Source organism: Dromiciops gliroides, chromosome 3 (genome assembly GCF_019393635.1).
Source record: "Dromiciops gliroides isolate mDroGli1 chromosome 3, mDroGli1.pri, whole genome shotgun sequence".
Classification (NCBI taxonomy): Eukaryota; Metazoa; Chordata; class Mammalia; order Microbiotheria; family Microbiotheriidae; genus Dromiciops; species Dromiciops gliroides.
In genome coordinates this window covers 532,318,288-532,339,919 of record NC_057863.1, presented here as the reverse complement: position 1 = coordinate 532,339,919, position 21,632 = coordinate 532,318,288, and the positions used below count along the sequence as shown (strand labels likewise).

At 39.6% G+C, this 21,632-nt stretch overlaps 1 protein-coding gene across 1 annotated transcript in view; it reads left to right on the top strand.

The window, feature by feature from the left end:
• Window positions 1-21,632, top strand: part of ARHGAP20 (Rho GTPase activating protein 20) — a 166,382-nt gene that overhangs the window by 9,740 nt on the left and 135,010 nt on the right. The window contains exon 2 of the mRNA XM_043996602.1: window positions 6,584-6,666. Within this exon, the coding sequence (XP_043852537.1) occupies window positions 6,584-6,666 (83 nt within the window). The remainder of the gene's footprint in view (window positions 1-6,583; window positions 6,667-21,632) is intronic.

The window sequence follows — 21,632 nt, the reverse complement described above, 5'->3', positions numbered from 1 at the left end:
AACCATTAGGGATCTTTTTCCTAATTCCTTATTGATTTCCTGACAAATGAAGCCTGGAGCAAACACCATATATGGTGGCCACTGTGATAGAGCTTATTGGACTGATTTAGAATGGGGGAGGTCTTCATTGTTTACTTTATGGTAACTTGGCTATGCAGTGTCAGTGTACGGGGTGAGGGCTTAGCTTTTGTGGAATGTTCAGGGGGCCAAAAGGCTGGAATGTGGCTTGACCGAAGGAGCAGAGGTTAGAGCTCTATTCTTGCTACCAGCAATGGTTCTGGCTTGGGGAGAGAGCCCAATCCATTGATAATTTTTGTTTTAGTCTCCTCTAATCCTAGTACAGACAAAAGGAAACAAGTGACCACCCCAGGGCAGAAATAGGTCTGGTAGCTAGCTCTGTGCATCTGTTAGTGGTGCTCTAATCTCATGCTGGCAGAAATCTATCATGTGGCCTAGCCAAGGAAATATTAAGTATTTCCCCTTTGCCAAACACTGTGCTAAATTCTGAGCTTACAAAAAAAAGCCAAAGTGGGGTGCCTGCCCTTCTAAAGGGGGAGACAACATGCAAGTGATTGGGTATGCAAATTATATGCAGGGTAGATTGGGAGGTCAGTATCAGAAGGAAAACATTAGCATTGATGGAGACCAGGAAAGCTCTGTTGGAGAAGATGGGATTTAAATTGAGAGTTGAAAGGAAAAAAGAAAGAAAGAAAAACAAAAAGAAAAAAGGGAGCAGCTAGGTGGCTCGGTGGATAGAGCACAGGCCCTGGATTCAGGAGGACCTGAGTTCAAATCTGGCCTCAGACACTTGACACTTACTAGTGTGGGGGCCAAATTTAATATGTAGAGAGTTAGTTGGGTGGTTCGCCGTAATACTGGGGTTCACCCGATGGGAAAAAGACTGAGACAGGAAAGAGGCTAAGCTCCCCTCAGCGAGCCTTTACTCTCCCTTCCCCAAAAGGGGAGGTCCTTCAAACTGCCTGTGGAGAGTGGTTTCTCCTGCTGACATCAGCAGCATACGTCACTCAGGACAGGTGTGGCCCATCCCAATCAGTCTGTCAAATTCCATTATTTTACTGTACTAGCTGTGTGACCCTGGGTAAGTCACTTCACCTTCATTGCCCCGTGCAAAAAAAAAAAAAAAGAGTTGAAAGAAGCCAAGAAAGTCAACTTGTTTCCTGTCTGAATATATGTATGGTTCTCAAAAATGGAGCATGGTGGTAGACTTCAACTTAGATCTTTTAGAAGTTTGCCTAAGTTACCTGCTCTGTGACGTAGACACACTTTCCTCTTCACTGCTCAGTGGCGCCACCACCCACTTGTAATTCAGGAGAGTTTCTGCCTTCTCTGTTTCTCTTCTTCCTCTCTAGCTTCTTACCCTTTTGCTTACCAGGCATAGGCAGTAGATATCAGACTGTCTTTCTGACTTTAGGCCAGGTGTTCTATCCACTGTGCCACCTAGTTGCCCTAATGTGCTATCTCTGGATGTAATGAGTTTCTTCCTCATTGGAGTTCTTTAAGAAGAGAAGCTGGATAATTACCTTATGGGGTGATGTCATAGAGGAGACTCTTAGCCATTAGAAGTGATGGCTTCTGTGGCCCCTTCCAGTTCTTGAATTCCCTGGTTCTAGGATTTTAAGAAGAGAAACTCCTTGAGGGCAGGGATTGTTTCTTTCCTGTCTTTATGTCCCTATTACTTCAAGCATTCAATACCTTACTCACACTAGGTGGAGCACATATAAATGTTTGTTGACTTCAACCTTTGTGAATATGTGACAGGAAGCATATGCATTTTCACAATTCCATGTAAGATTTAAAATTGCTTACTCATGGTCTTCTCTTCTTACATTCAAAGAAAGTCAGTTATGAAGCATAATCTTTATGAAGCCTTTGGGGGGGGGGAGGCCAATGAGGGTTAAGTGACTTGCCCAGGGTAACACAGCTAGTAAGTGTCAAGTGTCTGAGGCCACATTTGAACTCAGGTCCTCCTGAATCCAGGGCCAGTGCTTTATCTAACTGCTCCACCTAGCTGTCCCCTTTATGAATCCTTTTAAAGGGGAAGGGGAAAAGGAAGCATCTTCTCATGTTGGTCAGGAGAACATTACTGTCTAGTCTAATTTAATATCTGTTTATATACAATGGATAGTAATAGTACAGTGTTGCACCCTTGAAGAAGAAAAAAAGATGATAGTCCAAGATGATTTCCCCATTATCCCATGGAAAGATGGCATGGGTAAAGAGTCGTGCTTTGGGGGTATTAACCTTAGAAGGGAACTTATACCCAATAACCTGGCCTTTACTGGAGATAGACACCGTTTGCTTTACCTGGATTGGCTGACTAGCCCTGGGTAGGACATGATCGCTAGTAAAAAGAAGCTACCTACCAGTGGCTCACTAATCTGCCTGGTTATGTGAAGAGTCAATTTAGCCAGGAGTCAAAACCTTGTTGAGATAATTGAGCTAGAATCAGGGTGCAGGATTTAAAAGAATCCTATTATCCTCTTACAGTGGCTTGCTATTTACAGGCCATTACAAAAAGTTTACAGGCTTCTCTGTCTTTTAAAAATGGAAAAAATCCACAGTTTGTTTATTGTCCATAAATTATATGCCATAGCTACAGATGGACATGTGACTTTAACAAATAACAGAGAGCATGGGACTAGTGGACTTGGGGTCAGAAAGTTCTTGGTTAGAATCTGGCCTCAGGTTCTTCTTACTATCCCTCTACAAAATGCGCAACTTCTCTGAATCTCAGTTTGCTTATCTGATAAATAGGGGTAATAATAGCACCTACCTTAGAAGGTTGTTGTGAAAATAGCATATAAAATACAAGGTGTCCCAAAAGTCTTAGTGCTGTTTTAAGCTTTCATAGAAAAGCTATTAGCTTAAAGCTTTAAATGACACTAGACTTTTGGGACACCCTGTATTTGCTTACCTGGAAAGCTCAAAATAAATGTCAGTTATTGTCAGCATAACTATCTTCAAGGTACTTATTCAAACCTGATTGAAAAACAACAAAGAAAGAAGTGGACTTTTGTTTCTTATTTTAAAGGAAAATCTTGATTGTAGGTCTTGGGATACTGTCACAGTGGAATAGAAGTCCTGGTAGGTCACACCCCTACCAATATCATTCTCTAATGCTATTCTGGATATTTCTAGGCTTTATTGACTTTTTAGCAGGACATCATCATAAAACGACAACAGATCCCATTCTTAAATTCCTCTGTCTGGAAGCCATCAGTGGCCATGTATATGATCTAACACCCCTCCTCCCCCCATTTTAGAGCTGAGGAAACTGAGGCCCAAGGATTATTAGGCAGACTCAGCCAGAGACTCAAGAGATATACTAATTGTCAGTGGTGAAATTAGATGATGTTAAACTAGGGAACCAAGAAAGAAAGCCCAGGATTATCAAGTGCTCTGATCTAGGCCTGCCACTTTATTTAGTAAACTGGATGGTTAAGCTCTAACTCCTGTCTTTTCTCTTTCTCAAATGCAACACTGTGAACCAAGGGTTGCCAATAAAAGCTTATCTTTAACCTGTCCTGACATGTTCTCTTATAGTTAATATTACACAGATCAGTATAGAAATCAATAATCTCCATCTATTTCCATGTATCATATTTCTAGTGGTTGTCACAAACAAGAAAATCCTGGCTTGTCATTGGCTGTGGACAAGGAACAGACTGAATTGGTAGTGTTGTTTTGGAAATGTTTTTAAGTACTCTGACTTCCTATACTTTGTGCATCTTTAAGACAGAGATAATTAATATCAGTTCTATTTGCTGAGCACTCCAAGGTATGCCAGACATTCTTGAGACTTGGTCCTTGTAAGTATTTATAGACCAAAGGAATATTTTGCATTTTGTATATTGTGAATTGTCCACATAGAATCCACTTATTTCAGTCTTTTCTGACTCCCTGTTTAGAGTTTTCTTGGCAGAGATACTGGAGTGGTCTGCTGTTTCCTTCTTCAATTCATTTTACAGATGAGGAAATTGAGGCAAGTAGGTTTAAGTGACTTGTCTAGGGTCACACAGCTAGTACATGTCTGAAGCTGGATTTGAACTCAGGAAGTCCGGCACTCTCTTCACTGCACCACTTAGCTGCTCCTAATTTCACTTATTTATTATATTTATCAAGAGTCAGACTAGTGTAGGGGCTGAAGAGTTAGGCCTTGGTGTTGGGATGATCTGCATTCAAAACTCTCCACTGTCATACTGCCTGTGTGACTCACGGAAAAACATTGAAACCCATGGGACCCCAGGCAATTCTCTTAACACACAGTAAATCAAAGAGCATTTGCTGTAGAAAAAGTTTCCTCACTTACTTTCTCCCTACAGCCAAAGAAATCTCAGGACTAAGAAAATAATATACTATATCATATACATATTAATTATATGCATATATGTTTATTCCACATCAATATTATATATTTATCACATATCTCATATCTTTTAACTATTTCAAGTATTTAAATATGTTGGTTATTTCACAAATTAGACTGTGTTTTGAGGGGAAGGGCAGAACCAAGCATACATACAATTGACTTTAGAGTGAATAGTGATCAGAAATGTAGGCCTGTTGATAAATGGTTTCACACTGCATGGTTTGAAGGTTTAGGTGTAAATCTGAGATCAGAAGAACAATTAGGTGAGATTGGGCTCAAAGCATAAGTAATAAATCCAGAATGCAGGTCATGAGAAATAGGGATTCCTGGGCAAGTCATTTAACCTCTAGAAGCCTGAGTGTCTTCATCTATAAAATGGGAATAATATTCCCCCCCCCCCCCCACTTACTACTTAGCACTTTGTTAAACACATAAATGTTAGTTGTTGTTACTGATTGGTATTACCAAGGTGCCAAATTGGTGGAATCGACCTAAGTGATACTAACCATTAACAGTATAATAGTTGATTGGAGAAACTAGAAATTAGGAGGACTCAAGCTTGGTCCTAAATAGCTGACATAGGCTGAATGGAGAAGAGAGGAATTGGTGTGGGAATGAGTGGGGGAAGGGGTTACTGTGAACACAAGTGTGGAAGTTGGTTTTTCTGACATAATTTTTGCTCTTCATTTAATATATGTGTGTGTGTGTATATATATAATATAATATTTTATATATGTATGTAGCTGTGTATATATACACATATGTATGTACACGCATACATGCATACATACATTGGAACAGCCTGGATTAGGAACCCAGGCAGTAGAAGGCAACCAAGACAGAGACATGTATGTTGGGCAGCCAGAAATCAAGCAATCAATACATCAACAAGCATTTATTAAGCATCTCCTATATGCCAGGTATTAGCCACAAACAAGATCTTGGTACTGAGCTAAACCATTGCCTTAGCCAAAGGACTGCTGTGTTGAGTTTTTTCCCCTTCCTCTTTAGGGTAGGAGCCAATTCCCTAATTGTGGCTATGGTAGGGCCTCACAAGTGGAAGTAAATAGGAGCTCTTGGATGGAATAAGGTGTTAGGTATGAGGGAGTGGAGAGAAAACTGGAGTACCCACAATGCTTAGCTTTTATGGGCTGAGACAAAGGGTTAACTCAGTCTCAGAATCTTGCTTGCTGCTGGCTCCCCATGCTCATTGTCCGACATTTTACTTGGAATCTGACTCTTGGTACCCATATCATTTACTTGGTTTCTTTATTCTTGTGACCCATAGTTTTATTTTTATTTTTTAAAGAGGGTCAAAAATGTATTATGAGAGTCCAGACTTCACAATTTACTCATGGTCCCTAGCCCCTGTGCCATCTTTTTTTTCCTTTCTCCTCCTTACTTATCTAAGTCCTATCCACGCCAGCTCTGTTCTTTTGAGCTCCTATAATACTTGACCTCTCTTGCTCTTGGCAATGCTCCCCACTCCCCTTTGTCACCCCCACATATTTTGTGATTTTTATTGTTAGTTTTTTAAAGTCTCAACTAGACTATAAGCTATATGTGTGTGTATTTATATACATCTCCAGTTAGCAAGCATTTATTTTCTCCCACCACTTCCCATTAAAAACAACAACAACATTCTTGTAACAAATATGCTTAGTCAATTAAAACAAATTTCCACATTGTCTGAGTCTCAAAAATTGTGTCATTTGGCACCTGAGTCTATCACCTCTCTGTCAGGAGGTGGAAGTATACTTCATTGGTCCTTGGGGGACATAGTTGGTTCTTAAGTTAGACTGTAATCTCTTGTAACCTCTAGCCCACTTATGAGCATATTTGTTGTGTATTCATTTCAGTCTCATTCAACTCTTTGTGAACCCGTTTGGGGTTTTCTTGGCAAAACTATTGGAATAGTTTGCCATTTTCTTCTCTAGCTCATTTTACAGATGAGGAAACTGAGGCAAACAGAATTAAGTGACTTGCCCAGGGTCACACAGCTCAGGCTGGGTTTGAACTCAGGAAGATGAGTCTTTCTGACTCCAGGCCCAGCTCTCTATATCTACTGTGCCATCTAGCTGCCTTATGAGTACATAGTAGGAGTCAATAAAATCACGCTTAATTGAATTGCAAAGGCACATTGACTTTTTGGCTTATAGTCTATATCGTACTCACTTTTTTTTTTCTCTCCAGAAAATGAAAACACTAGCAGAGAGGAGAAGAAGTGCTCCATCCCTCATCCTTGACAAAGCCCTGCAGAAACGGCCCAGCAGCAAGTGAGTCAAGAGTCTTTTTATTTGGTTTAAGTATTTTTGGAATTTTTATTTTTTATGTTTTAAAGAGGATCAAAAACTTGGATAGTTTGGTTCTAATGGGATTCACAGTGATTTTTGTATGTAACTAGGCCTTTCTAGTCAACAGAATTCTCTGCCTCATGAAAACTGAAAATTTTGATTCTGTATTGAGTCATAATAAAAGATATGTCCTGAGCACCAGTATGTATCAAATGAGATAACATGGTTATACCGAGGCAGCTAAGTGGGTATAGTGGATAGAATACTGGACCTGGAATCAGGAAGACCTAAGTTCAGATCTAGCCTCAGACATTTACTAGCTAAGTGACTGTCATCAAGTCATCTAACCTGTCTTTGCCTCAGTATCTTTTATTGTGAAATGACTCCATTGGTCTAGATTATGTCTAAGCCCCCTTCTAGCTTAAGAATTCTCTTATTTTAGAAGTATGAACAATGAGTCAGTCATTTTAACCCCATACAGTTTTGGTTTAAACAGATTACCTTACCTGGTGATGGGGTGAGGGGTCATCAGTAAAATTAAAATGCTAATTTTATCCACATGCCAGAGGACCACTCAGAGTGTACTTAGGTTGTTTTTGGAATGGGGGAAACTGATAATTGGACAGTTTACCTTCCAGAAAGTTAAATGTAAGGATGTTTTTGGCACAATTGGACAAACAATGGGGAAATCTAGGATGGTGAAATATAAACACTTCCTAGTACTTCTGAAAAGTTATGTGGAAGACAAATTTTTGTAAATTGAATTGAGTTTTGAAAGTAGTAGAACATTTTGGTATTCAGGGAACCCTATAGTGAATTCTTTTGAAAAGAGACCATTCACCCCATAATTTATCCCTCTTTTGAGTTCCTATTGTAACTCACCAGGTTTGCTTAAAATGATTGTTTTTCTGCAGTTGGAATTTTGAGGCAGCACATTCTGGCTTATAAATGGAGTTTTAAGTGCTAAAACAATGCTGTCTGCCCTTGTGCAGACTTTGGTAGAATCTTCACTACCTTGCTACTGTGATTAATTTGTGATTTGTTGGTCCGGGCAGCCCCTGCAAGGCAGGCCATACCCTCCCCTTCATGCCTTTTTCATCCTGTGTAGTTCTTAACCAAGTTTTTCCATGAATCCTTCAGTCAACAGATGGGTTAAAGAATATCCTCTCATTCTTTTTTTTTTTTAAAGAAAGTTTCAGTATACAATGATTAAGTATTTATTAAGCACAAGGAACCAGGGTACCTTTCCAGTTAGTCATCTGATGTCCTTTGATTTCATTCTGACCAGCTGATCGCCTCTTTTTACTTACATAGTCTTTTAGACCCCTTTTTGTACATCTCAGCAGTATGATTCAGCCTCCTTTGATATATCATGTGTCTTTCCCTTGCCCCCTGAGTTATTTGTATTTTCCTGACATCATAGAGTTCCATCACCATTATGACTCGGAGAATATTAGTATGGAAAGGATGGACTTTAGGGACAGTTTTGGATCATTGAAAGCACTACACAAGTTCTCAAATATGATCCAAGGTAAATTCTTCTTTCTTTTCTGTTATGGGCCTGGATTACTGTCCATAAACATGTATTGATAGATTAAGTGGACAGACTATCTGCCATGCTACTGGCTTTTTCAACCATTCTGTTTTTTTAAAAATAATATTTTATTTTTTCCCTATTACAAATAAAGACAATTTTTTAACATTCATTTTTAAAATTTTTGAGTTCTAAATTCTTTCCCTCCCTCTATTTCTTACCGCTCCCTGAGAAGGTAAGGAGTTTGATATAGGTTAACAAAATGTATTTCCATATTAGTCATGTTATGAACGACCCAAAAAAAAAAAAAAAGGAAACACAAAAATTTAAAAAGTGAAAAATAGTGTGCTTCCATCTGCATTCAGTCTCAGTTCTTTCTCTGAGGGTGGATAGCATTTTTCATCTTGAGTCCTTTGGAGTTGTCTTGGATCTTTGTATTGCTGAAAATAGCCAAGTCATTCACAGTTGATGGTCATACAATATTGCCATTACTGAACCACTCTGTTTTTAAGTGCAAATGACTAGACTAGTTCCTTTACTATTATCATAGATTTCACTTCACTGAAGCTTTGTAGTGTTTCAGGATTTGACGCACATCTGTATTAGAAAATTGGGTGTTCTCATACATATATTTCTCATACATTTAATAGAGAATTCTCTTTTAGAGTCTGTCTGCTTACATGACCTTGACAAACACCTTGGTTATGTTTCCTGTTTCTACACTGCTTGAACTCAATCCTTGATGCCACGTATTGAATAGCTATGAACCTGGGTAGAGATTAGCATGAGTGGCACAGTAGATACAGCACCAGGCCTAGAGTCAGGAAGACTCATCTTCTTGAGTGCAAATATGGCCTCAGGCACTAGCTGTGTGACCCTGGGCAAGTAAGTCACTTAACCCTGTTTGCCTCAGTTCCCTCATCCATAAAATGAACTGGAGAAGGAAATGGCAAACCACTCAAGTATTTCTGCCAAGAAAACCCCAAATGGGGTCATGAAGAGCCTGACACCACTGAACAACAAAAAAAAAAAGGATTTGCATAAGACCCAGTTAGTGAAATCATCTGAGAGTGACTATAAAAGGTCTGCTAGTCATTTTTATAGGGATCCATTCTTCTCCATATCATAGTGCCCAATTAAATCTGAAGAAGTCATAGTGTCACTGTACCTGCTACATAGTAGGCCCTTAATAAATGCTCAGTTTTTTGATTGATTGATTGATTGGGAAGAACAGGTACCTGCCAAAACATGTGGGATAGAATCTATTCTGGTAATGACACAATTTTAAAGGCACTTAGGGATTGATTCTTAATGCTCTCAGAGAAGATTCCAAATGAAAGGAAAGGATCATAGATAATGCTTTTACTCAAAAAGAAAAACATCCACACCTACTTAGAGGGCTGCTTTTCTCATAGCTAGAAAATTTTTGAGAATGCTCTCTGTAAGCTTTGAAGGGTTCCTTGATCACAACATAAGAAGCTAACATATTCTTGAATTTTTCTATAGTAGATCACATCTTTATGGGCATATGAATAGGTTAGAGTTAGAGACCATTTAAGATCCCATTGTTTCTATTGTTTATTGATATGTAAAAAGCATTTGACTAGGTAGATCAAAATATAACCTTGAAGGAATACTCACACAACTTGTTTCCTATATATACATTAAAATTAGATGTGCCTCTTTGATAGATATAATTACAGAAATTATACTGCTCTGTTTTTTCTATGGCTGGCTGAATTATAAAGCTGCTAATAAGCTATTTGTGGCTTTTTCAAAGTATGTGTGTCCGCATGTGCATGCTTGAGCATGTGCATATACATACATAGATATGAATGAGGATTATAATATTATCTACCTCCCAGGGTTGTTGTGAGAATCAAATAAAATAATAATTATAATGCTTAGCACAGTGCCTGACCCATGGTAAGTGCTATATAAATGTAAGCTATTATTATTATTATTATTACTACTACTACTACTACTACTACTACTACTACTACTACTACTACTACTACTACTACTACTACTACAATATTTTGTGCATGTCAGTTTCTTTCACCTATTCAGAATGCTTTGAGGTTGGTGAGTGGATGACTTGGGGGAATACAAATTAGTTTCGTGCCATCTTAAGAACAACATATTGAGGAAGGTAATCTTGCTAGCAAAATAATCATGATGCATTTTCAAAGCCAAATAGAAATTATTTCTGGATTATCTACTGAATTATCTGCACTAGTGACTCCCCATTTTTCATGTTGGCAAATGAGAATTAATTTTATCTCTGATATTTGGGCACCATTTGGGCATTTAGGATAAGAGTATTTGGAGGATTTAATTTAGAAGATAGAAGCATAGATTTAGAATCATTGTGTCATAGATTTAGAGCTAGGGGAAAGAGACCTTAAATGTAATGTAGGCCAACCCCTTCATTTTATAGATGAGGAAACTGAGGCCCAGAGAGATTAAATGACTTCCCCAAGGTCACACAAGTATTAAGTGGCAGAGTCAAGATTAGAACTCAGGTTCTATGATTCCAAAGTCTCAAGTTTCTATATTGGCAGACAATCAGAAAATGTCAAAGGTGGCTTTGAGTTTACTTAGTGATTAGGAAAATGGTGGTACCATCAACAGAAATAGAGGTATTGGAGAAGGGACAGGTTTGGGAGAGAAAACAAAAGACAGTTATGGACTTGTTGAGTTTGAAATAGTGTTTATGTGAATATCCTGCTGGCAGATGGAAATATGGGCCTGGAATTGTGGGGAGAGGATGGGCTGGCCATATTCATTTAAGAATCATCTATATAAAGGTGAAAATCGATCATAAGAGTAGATAAAACTACCAAGGAATAGAACCTAAAGGGCCCAGGACAGAACTTGAAGAACTTGATTTCAGGAATCTAAGGAGGACGAAGAGTCAGCCCAATAGGTAGAGCAGTCAGAAAGGCATGAGAACAGTGACTGTTTATTTCATGGAAGGTGATAGATAAAAAGGATGTCCATAAAAACATGGGATGATCAAAGGATCAAAAGCTTTATGGAAATCACAGAAAACATGGGGCATATTTCAGTTGTAGTTGTTTGTCCTTCATTCTTGAAGAGGTCCATGCTATACTGGTGATGTCATGACTTGCTGTGAATTGGATTTAAGTGAGGGAGGGCTAAGCAAGGTCACCAACCTCATTTTCTCCTCCAGAGCCATCTGGGTCCAGTAGTGACTTATATATCAGGATGACTGGAGATGGCCCTGGATGTTTAAGACAATTGGAATTAAGTGACTTGCCCAGAGTCACACAGCTAGTGTCTGAAGTGAGATTTGAACTCGGGTCCTCCCAACTTGATGGCCAGTGCTCTATCCACTGTGCCACCCCTCATATTCCAGGAGAGTGATGAGACAGGAACCACATCACTTAATGAATATTTGAACTGAAATGAATTTAGTTGCTTAACAAATATTCATTGAATCGAAAGAAATTTAATTAATGGAAAAGTGATTCAGAAGATCACAATAGAATAGTGGGTGGGACTTGAGATGAAAGTACAGATGGGGTTTATGGCTGTGGAGCTGTGTGTATGTGTGTGTGTGTGTGTATGTAAGGAATAGGAAGCTGAGGGTCAACTTGATAGTAGGGGAAGAAAGACTAATAAGAAAGCAGAGATGGTTAATGGAAAATTTGTAGTTCCCTTTAGAGTGATGTTTCTTTGACAATGATTCTGCAGTCTAAGTCCCTTGGAGTTAAAATTTCTTCATGTATAAAATTGACATGCCTGCTCCCTTTTCTATGGCAAGAAGATTATGCGTGTGCAAGTATCATGATTCGAACTTAGGTCCTCCAATTTTACTCTTTTTGGGTACTGTTCTTGAGCCCTCCCTTTCATTATAGTACTAGATTTATTTTCCCATTTTTTGCTACATTTCTGCTAAGATCCCTATAGTGATGACCTCTGAAATGAGCCTGTATAGACCTCAAAACTACAGGTATCCCTTATTCTGAAGAAAAAGCTGTATTTAAACCCATTTGATTATGAATTAATTCTTCTAGATGGAACTATCTTTTGCCCAATAATACTCATCTGAAAATTGGAGTGTGCTAAACAGTATTATTCGGTTCCCTCCAGTGATCCTGTTCTGTATAAGGGATAGGGGCTCTTTTCGACCTTTCTGGAAGGGTTCGTATGTGAGGGTATGGGTGATAATTGATAAGAAAAGTGTCGTACATTCTAGCTAGTTAACAGTTCCAGGTCAGAGAGCTGTTGGGTGAAAAACATTTCACTTTTTAAAATTACAGAGGCAGGGGCAGCTAGGTGGTGCAGTGAATAGAGCCCCGGCCCTGGAGTCAGGAGTACTTGAGTTCAAATCTGGCCTTAGACACTTAACACTTACTAGCTGTGTGACCCTGGGCAAGTCACTTAACCCCATTTGCCTCACTTAAAAAAAAATTAAAATTACAGAGGCAAACTTGAAGTTTTCTTCCTTGTCATTACAGTCAAGGAGTCATTGTAACAGTGCACATATAAAAAGAGAGCCGTGGGCCCTGATTTTTTTCTTCTTCAACTGTGTAGGAGAAGGTAGGCAGGAACTAAGTGTTTGTTTGTGGGGTTTATCTGGCTTGCTAGAGCAGCGGATTTGGAAGCAGTCAGAGGACTCTTACTTAATAATAGTGAAAGCTATGCATGCTGAGAGACAAATACGTTGCCTGGTAATGCCCAGTCTTACATGGATCCTTGGAAGCCACGGAATTCCATGCCATGGGGAGCAGGATGAATTGGAATGGAACATTCTAATAAGACTACATATAAGATTAAATTTTGAAAGGTAATATTTAACGATAAGCAAGGAAGATATCAAAATTATACTTAAGTATTTATTTCCTTAATAAGTATGTTCGGTAAGGATCTTCTGTTTTACTATTTAGTGGCTGCTATATTTAGCTACTTTGATAGTCATGTTGTTGATGACAAACAATAGCATGAATCAGCAGAAAATTGATCATCATAGATCTGGTAAGCCAGGGCACAGAGCCTTCATAGCACACTCAGGTAAAATTGTCTTGGCAGATGGGCTAAATTAGGTTGAGGATAACTGACAGGCCTCAAACCTGTCAGTGAGTTAAAGGGATGTCTCACCTAAGCATGTGAAGACTTCCCCTGGTAGAATGGGCGTATGAGAACAATTTATTCCAACAGCCATTAAGATGGCTGAATTAGGCGCTGTGCAGTGTTTAGAACTTTGGTCATCCCCTGCTGGACTTCAGTGACTCTGGAAGAGACAGCGAGGCTGACAGATTTGCAGTTCTGCTGTGTCCTTTGAAATATTGGGGGGAAGCCTGTCTTTGTTCTAAGTTATTGGGGAATTTAGCTGGGGTTTCTAATATATTGCCGCTTTTAAATTAGAGGCTACTGCACCAGTTTGGGCAGCAAGCATTTATTATTAATTTGACCACATGTCTGAAAAACTTTCCTACTCGTACTACACCCAGCATGGAGTCCCAGGAAGGGGCTTTGGGGAGAGCCAGCCCCGGGTAAGAGAGGCAAGAGAGCAACGCTCCTGTCTCCAGGGATTTTTATCTTCCAGGTAGAGGCAGATCACCACACATTGATCCAAGCTAATTGGTTAGCATCATTTAACTCCATTGATTGACATGAGTTGGAGGGTAGTCAAGGTGAGTTTCCTTCCCCTGGATAGTCAGAAAAGGTCAATCTGTATTCCTTTTGTTAAACTGCAGGCTCTTCCCAGGCTGGGGAGGGGGAGAGCAGCTTCTGGATTTCTCTTAGAAATCCATTATTGATAACTATTTTCTCACACTGCCTCACTTAAATCCAGTTCACACAGGAGTCAAGACATCACCTTGTGATGTCATTGGTCCTCTTTGAAAACAAAGGACAAACAACAACATCAACTATGTACTAGGTACCAAGAGTACAAGTAAAGACAAAAAAAGTAATCCTTGCCTTTGAGAAGCTTAGATTGTATTGGGAAAACCAAATGTTTGAGGAAAAAAATCAGTCTTCCTCAGAGATAGCTGCTCTTTCTGCTTGGGTAACCCTTTGTCACCCCTCAGGAACGATGAAACTGAGGCATTCCCATAGCAGGAACAGTAGGAGACGGATTATTATGAAAAAAGCACTTGACTGCTCTGAGCCTCAGTTTCCCCATCTGCAAAATGAAGGGGTTGGCCTAGATGTCATTTAAGGTCCCTAAATCTCTGACACAATGATTCTAAATCTGTGCTCCTATAATCTAAGTCCCCTGAATATTCTCACCCTGAATGTCTAGATCCAGTTGTTTGCCATAGAAGCTTCACTCCTTTGGTTCATTGGTAGGTTTAGGTGATGAATGGTATGGGCCTGAGTATTCATGGGAGGGCAGGGCATGGCATCCTGCTAGCCTGGGGGAGGGATGGAGAGGTGAGGTGTTTACACGCATATCTGACTTACAGACCTTATTGAAAAGAGGAATCTCCAACCTTGGCTTCTACCTATCAATGGCTGGTACTTGCCTGGGAGTGAGTCAGTGGTCATTCAGTCAACAAGCATTTATTACGTTCTTATTTTGTACCAGATCTTGTATTAAGGCACTTCTGTTACAAAGAAAGGCAGAAACAAGATGCCTGAACCCAAGGAGTTTACATTTTAATGGAAGAGGGAAACAACATGCAAACAACTTTATACAGGGTAAATGAAGGGTGATGTCAGAAGCAAGGCCTTAGACAATTGAAGCGGCTTTTTGCAGGTCAGCCTGGAACTGAGTCTTGAAGGGAAGCCATTAGGCAGAGGTGAGGAGAGAGAGCATTCCAGGTATTGGGGACTGTCCGTGAAAAGGCATGGAATAAAAAGATGGGTCATGTTGGAGCAAGAGCCACAAAGGCCAGTATGGATGGAGGGGAGTACAACGTAAGAAGACTGGAAAGATAGGAGGGGACATAGTTACAAAGGACTTTAATTAAAAGCCGGGCAGAATTGTGTATTTGATCCTGGTAGTAATAGGCAGCCACTGGAGTTCATTGAGTAAGCAGGATGATGCAATCAGAAGTTAGGAAGATTGTTTTGGCAGCTGAATGGAGGATGGATTGGAGTAGGGAAAAGCTTGCATCAGGGAGGCCATCCAGTTTCAACTGGGGTCATTCTGGTTAGGATGAATTCAATGAACTGTGATCCCCTCCCCCAACTCTTATGTCTTTCTCTTGGTTTGCATACATTGCGATTACCTACAACCCAATGGGATGTAGGGTAATTTCAGGGAGTAGAGTATTCCAGAGCATTGTCGCAAGGATCCGTATATACTTTTGGGTTTTCTGGGGATTATAATGTGGGCACTTTAGTGGTTTAAGAAAAAATCAGCTGTCCTGAAATCCCACTCTTGTCTATTAACTTAATTTCTTGTACTTATGCCCCTGTATTCATCCCAGAGCCTTGACTAGGGGTGAATTAATTGGAGCTTTCTCCCATGGTGTTAACATGGGCTAAGTGCTTTCTTTCTGTTATCCCTGGGCCTTGCCCCAGTGTAGATAATGTGATTCTCCAGACTGATCTTCCCTCTAGGGTGAGTCTAAGGCATCCTCCTCTTGGGACATCTCTCTTTTTCTTCAAATCCTCAGCCTTAGCTGAAAGATTTCCTAGTTATGGTTCAGATCCAAGCCCAGAGGTATAAATGTCAAGAGCATGGGGATTAGGAGTCAAGATCTGGGTTTGAGTCCTGGTGCTACCACTTATTAGCTATGTGATTTTGAGAGTTATATAATCTCTCCACCTTAGAGGATAATAACAACAACAACAACAATAATAATAATACTTGTATTAGAACATAGATTCTTTTTTTTTTTTTTTTGGTGAGGCATTTGGGGTTAAGTGACTTGCCCAAGGTCACACAGCTAGTAAGTGTTAAGTGTCTGAGGCCGGATTTGAACTCAGGTACTCCTGAATCCAGGGCTGGTGCTCTATCCACTATGCCATCTAGCTGCCCCGCATAGATTCTTTATAATTAAGGATTGTTTCATTCTTTACACTTGTATCCCCAAAACCTCACTCGGTGCTATACATATAATAGACCATGACTGAATATTTGCTGACTGATAGATTTTAATGCTGTTGTGAGGATCAAGGGGGATATATTGTATATGAAAATGCTTTGAAACCATAAAAGCCCAAAGGAACTTAAATGATCATTTTTATTAGGTAGTGGTGTTGGTGATGGCACAGCAGCAAAAATAATTTTTTAATCTTCTAGAACTGAGATGTTAAGGAAGGGACTGTCAATTCAAATCCTAAGGTAACACAGTCTGAGTTTATGCCATCATTGACCAATTCTACAGTTGGAAATTCTGCTCCATGAACTTCTATGCAGTGTGGTCTACTTTTGGTTTCCTTCTCTGCAGATGTGTCATCTGCCATGTTTAACCCTACAGCCAAATAAAGTTTCCTCTGAAGTACCCAGAAAGAATATGGGTGATTGGGAGTGTTTTAGGTTCCTCAGTGATGAAGTTTTGTGAAGTGCTGCCTGATCCTGGGAGGAATAATTGCCAAACCTCTGTCTTTCCCCATGGAGTGAGAGCTGGAGAATGGCTGGCTTCCCCATGATGAATTGGCTGGTGGGAGGGAGGGACTCGAATCACATCTTTCTTCTTAACCTCAGATTTAATCTTTGAGCTAATGAGTGTGTAGGAAACTTAGAAAGTGCATGGTCTTTTTTACATCAACAAACGGCCTTGACCTTGTGGAATTTCGATATTATTAGAGAGTGGAATGCTCTGAGTTATTAATTGAGAGATACAGGGATGATCCAAGACGAAGAGATGAATACCAAAATAAAAAAGGGGATGAATGAACATTTTTGGAAAAGGCTCTATGTAGAGTTATAAACTGCTCTTAGGAAGATGTGTGAGACCTTCCTGGAAATTTTTAAAATACTTAGTTGACAGATTTAATGTGAAGATGTTTATATAAATGGAATCAGGCAAAAACGTTACCTGGTTGAGAATAAGACCGTCTTCTCTTTTTATGTAGAGTGCTCGATACTTTTCAACTTCTTCCTATTCCTCTGTGTTGTTCTGTTTGGGAAGATGTAATTTGATTCAGGATATATATATGTGTGTGTGTGTGTGTGAATCTGTATAAATAAAAGGCTTGTTTAAAAAAAAAAGAAAGGATTTTACACTGTATTTCTTGAGATGCAGCACAGATTAACTATTGGAATTGTCAGGAAGACCTGGTTTTAAATTCCACCTCTGGCACTTAATAGATGTGTGACTGTGGACAAATCACCTGAGCTTTTTCTGAGTGTCATTTTTCTTCATCTATAGAATGGAGTTCATGGGATCTAAGATTTAGAATTGGAATTGACTTCAGAGGTAATTTAGTCCTACATCTTGGGTTGGAAGGGACCCCAGAGGCCATGTAATCCTCCATTCCCCCGATTCTGCAGATGAGGAACCCGAAACCTTGCACCTACCTCACAGGGTTTTTGTGAGGATGAAATGACAAATATGTGTGTATGCATGTATGCATGTATGTATATGTGTATGTCTGCATATATAGATACACATACACATAGCCATATGCATATATGTAAATGTGTATTTATATCACTTTGCAAGACTTAAAGTGCTTGTGTAATTGCCAGCTATAAAAATGATCATTCCTTACTTTTGTTTATTGTTTTTCTGCTTGTGTACATTTCACCTTATTATGGATTTCTTCCTTTCTTTGTTCTACTTATTTGAGTGAGCCTTAGCCTCCAGCAGGAATCTGGAAGACCCAAGAAGTCCTACCTCTGACAAATAAATGCAGGATTTTGTGGCCTTAGGGAAACCTCAAGACCCCAGAATCCCAGGCAACGTGGACTAGAAGCTGTAGAGCAGTTGCAGAAATTCATTAGCAGATGCAGTTTCCTCACAGGGAATGCCCCACACCTAAGAAATTATGGGTTCTGACTCCCTTTCCTTCTCTTGACTCACCCCTCCCCAGCAAATGCAAGTAACATTCTATCACCATAGGAGTGTCTTGGAGATCCCTGTAATGGAACTTGACCTTATGTAGTATGAGTAAAATACACAGAAGTGGGGTGGGGGGGAAGATCAAGTGATCATCAGAGAATCACTTCAGACTTTTTTACTTTTTGATATTAAATACATCACTCTATTCTAGCTTTGGTGGGGAAGTCCTAATGTTGCTACCAGTGTCCCCTAATTACTTGTTAATGGGTAATTAATGACTTGTGGATAATAAAGCTCTTATCCAAAGTTAGCAAACATCTGCAGGGGATTTATAAGGATCCTCTCATTCAACAGCTGTTGCACCTCGATCTTTATTGGAGTCAACAAGCAAATAAAGAGTTTAAAAGAGCAGGAAGTGCTGAGACTTCACTGGTTTGTGTTTGGACCCAGGATTTTATCTCAGGTGTCTCCTAGTCGGCCCCACAGGACTGTACATGAAACAGAGGCAGCCAGGCAGTAGCATGGGTCTCAGGGAATTTGAAGAGATTATTCACGATAATAGTACATGGATGCCTTTCTGACAGCTGGAGGTGGTAACTGCTAGCAATCACAGAACGTGTGGCAGCTGCCAGCAATCTTGAGCATTAAGCGGTGTAGAGGTTTTCTGAGGTGAGTGGTGAGTGTAGGTTGGAGCACAGAGAGGGACTGTTGCTTTCAAACAGAGCGCTGCATTCAGTCCCACACTTGCATTGGCGCTTCCCTCCAGAGCGATTTCTCAGCCTTTGGGAATATTCCCACCAAATTCTTGCTGAATGAACATCGTGCCAGAGCAGATGTAGACTAATGGAGCAGGTATGTTAAAAGGCTTGCACCAATCTATGACAAAAACTTACCCTCCCCCAGCAGAATTAGAATGGAATGGGATAGAACAGTAGTATCTGGTGTCCCTGTCCTGTTCTCAAACCACTGGTCAACACTAATTCTATGTCCAAGGGACTTGTCTGGTTATACATTTGTGGTTCCAGTTGTAGGAAGTAAGTGGGGAAAGAGTGTTTTAGGAAGGGAGAAACCTCATTAATTAAGCATTTACTGTGTGCCAAGAATGGTACTAAATGCTTTACAAATATTATCCCTTTGAAACCTCAAAACAATCTTGGTGGGTAGGAGCTATTATGAACTCTATTTTACAGATGAGGAAACTGAGGCAAATGGAGGTTAAGGGACTTGCCTAGGTTCTCACAACTAGTAAATATCAGACTAAATTTGAACTTGGGTCTTCCTGACTGCAGGGTCAGCACTCTAACCCACTATACCACCTACCTCACTCTCATTTTAAAGTGTAATTGATGGGAAGTTGTTTTATACTGTAAGAATTCTTTCACTAATATAGGAATACTGAATAAATGTACAGTCTTGTTAATTTCTTCTGCTTCGTATTCAGGAGTAAATGGAAAGAGGACAGTTTTTCCCTCCATGTTTTGCCAGAGAGCTTTTGCCCTGGAGTAAATTGGGGGTTCATACCAATTCAAACCCATAATTTCCATGTTTGACCCCAAACTTCCCAGAGGAGACTGAATTAGCTGAAGAGAGAATATTAGGGGAAGAAACTTGAGCACGGGACAAGCAGCTATTTCCCAACTGAATCATCCTTCCTTATGGTCTGCTCACTCCTGCCCTGCGTGACTATGCTGCTTTTACTTATTCTAGACTATTGCCCCATTCAGCCTGTCTGCGAGCATGCTGGTGGTGTCTTTGTGTTTTTGAATTCTGCTGACTTCACAATCTCATTTCCTTTTTCCCCCATTAATGCTTGTATGCATCATAATTTTGGTGTTAGCTTAAAACTGATGGCAGCATACTCACAGATGAAGGGTGCAGAATTAAATTCTGGAATGGCTGAAAGAAATGAACTTTTCAACCTAAGGTATCTTTTAAAAACAGCACATCCTCCTTTCTAATTCAGTTTAGAGATTGGTCTAAAAAAGGCAAGGAGACCAGGTTGAGTGACTTCATGAGGTCCCTTTTTACCCTGTAATTATTGGGTAGATCAACTTAAGAAAAGGTGTAATTTTGGCAGGGAATATTTTATAAAAGTTATAGATATCAGAGCAGCTAGGTGGCACAGTGGATAGAGCACCGGCCCAGGATTCAGGAGGACCTGAGTTCAAATCCGGCCTCAGACACTTAACAATTACTAGCTGTGTGACCCTAGGCAAGTCACTTAACCATAGATGTCAATTTTGTAGGTACAAGTTTTAAAGGCTATAGGTACAACCTATTAAAAAAAAATAAGCTTTTATATTTTGGCAGGTACAGACTTTAAAAAAAAACACTTAAGGGGAAAAAACCCTTCATTAGATACCTAAACTATTGTGTTTTATTTCCAAAGGAACTATTTGAGAAAATTCTTTTCATTGTTTAGATTTTGACATTTCTGTTTGCATTTGTTAAGCAGAAAAATATGGACTTAAGAAATACCTTGTTCTCTTTACATTGAGCCCAGACTAGCTGTTGGATAGACTTAATAGTGCTTCCTTTCCTTTGTGGCAATAAACTGCGCTGACATGTTATCTAAGGAGTGGCTGGTGCCAAACACTACTCCTTGTGTTATCTTATTCCATGTGCCTATTGGCTCTATATAAGTTCTGTTCCTATGGTTCTGGACAGTGTGTACTGAGTTATTAAATGAGAAATACAGTAATGATCCAAGACAAAGAGCTGAATACCAAAATAAAAGAGGGGGATGAATGAATATAACTGAAAAGGGCTCTATGTAGAGGTTGGGGTTTGTGTGTGTGTGTGTGTGGGGGGGGTCTTTTTGTGGGGCGATGAAGGTTAAGTGACTTGCTCAGGGTCACACAGCTAGTAAGTATCAAATGTCTGAGGCTGGATCAGGGCCAGTGCTTTATCCACTGCGACACCTAGCTGCCCCGTCTATGTAGAGTTATAAATGGCTCTTAGGAAGATGTGTGAGACCTTCCTGGAAATTTTTAAAATACTTAGTCAACAGATTTAATGTGAAGATTTTCATATAAACGAAATCGGGCAAAAAAGTTACCTGGGAGCGAATAAGACCATTCTCCCTTTTTATGTAGAGTGCTCAATACTTTTCAAAGCAGTTTCAGAAACATTCAAAATGATTGTGTGATTGGTCCTTGGTCTATTGTGCCATTTCTATTATTTTATTGTGAAATCTTTAGAAAATAGTTTCAAGACTCCCTGACATTTCAGTGGTCACTTCCAGGGCTTGATTGATGGTAGTATAGTCCTTTCCACTTGTAGACAGACTAATATTTTACTGTAGTCGCAAGAAGAAAAAAAGGCAAGAGAATATGGTTGATTCAGTCCAAACCCATTATGATTGTTGCAAAATAATTCCAAGACTCTGAACAGCTGAAGATGAGTAAGTTGTGCCATCTTTGTGTCCTACATTCTTTTTTTAAATAAATGTTTTATTGATGCATCATTTATTTATTCATTTA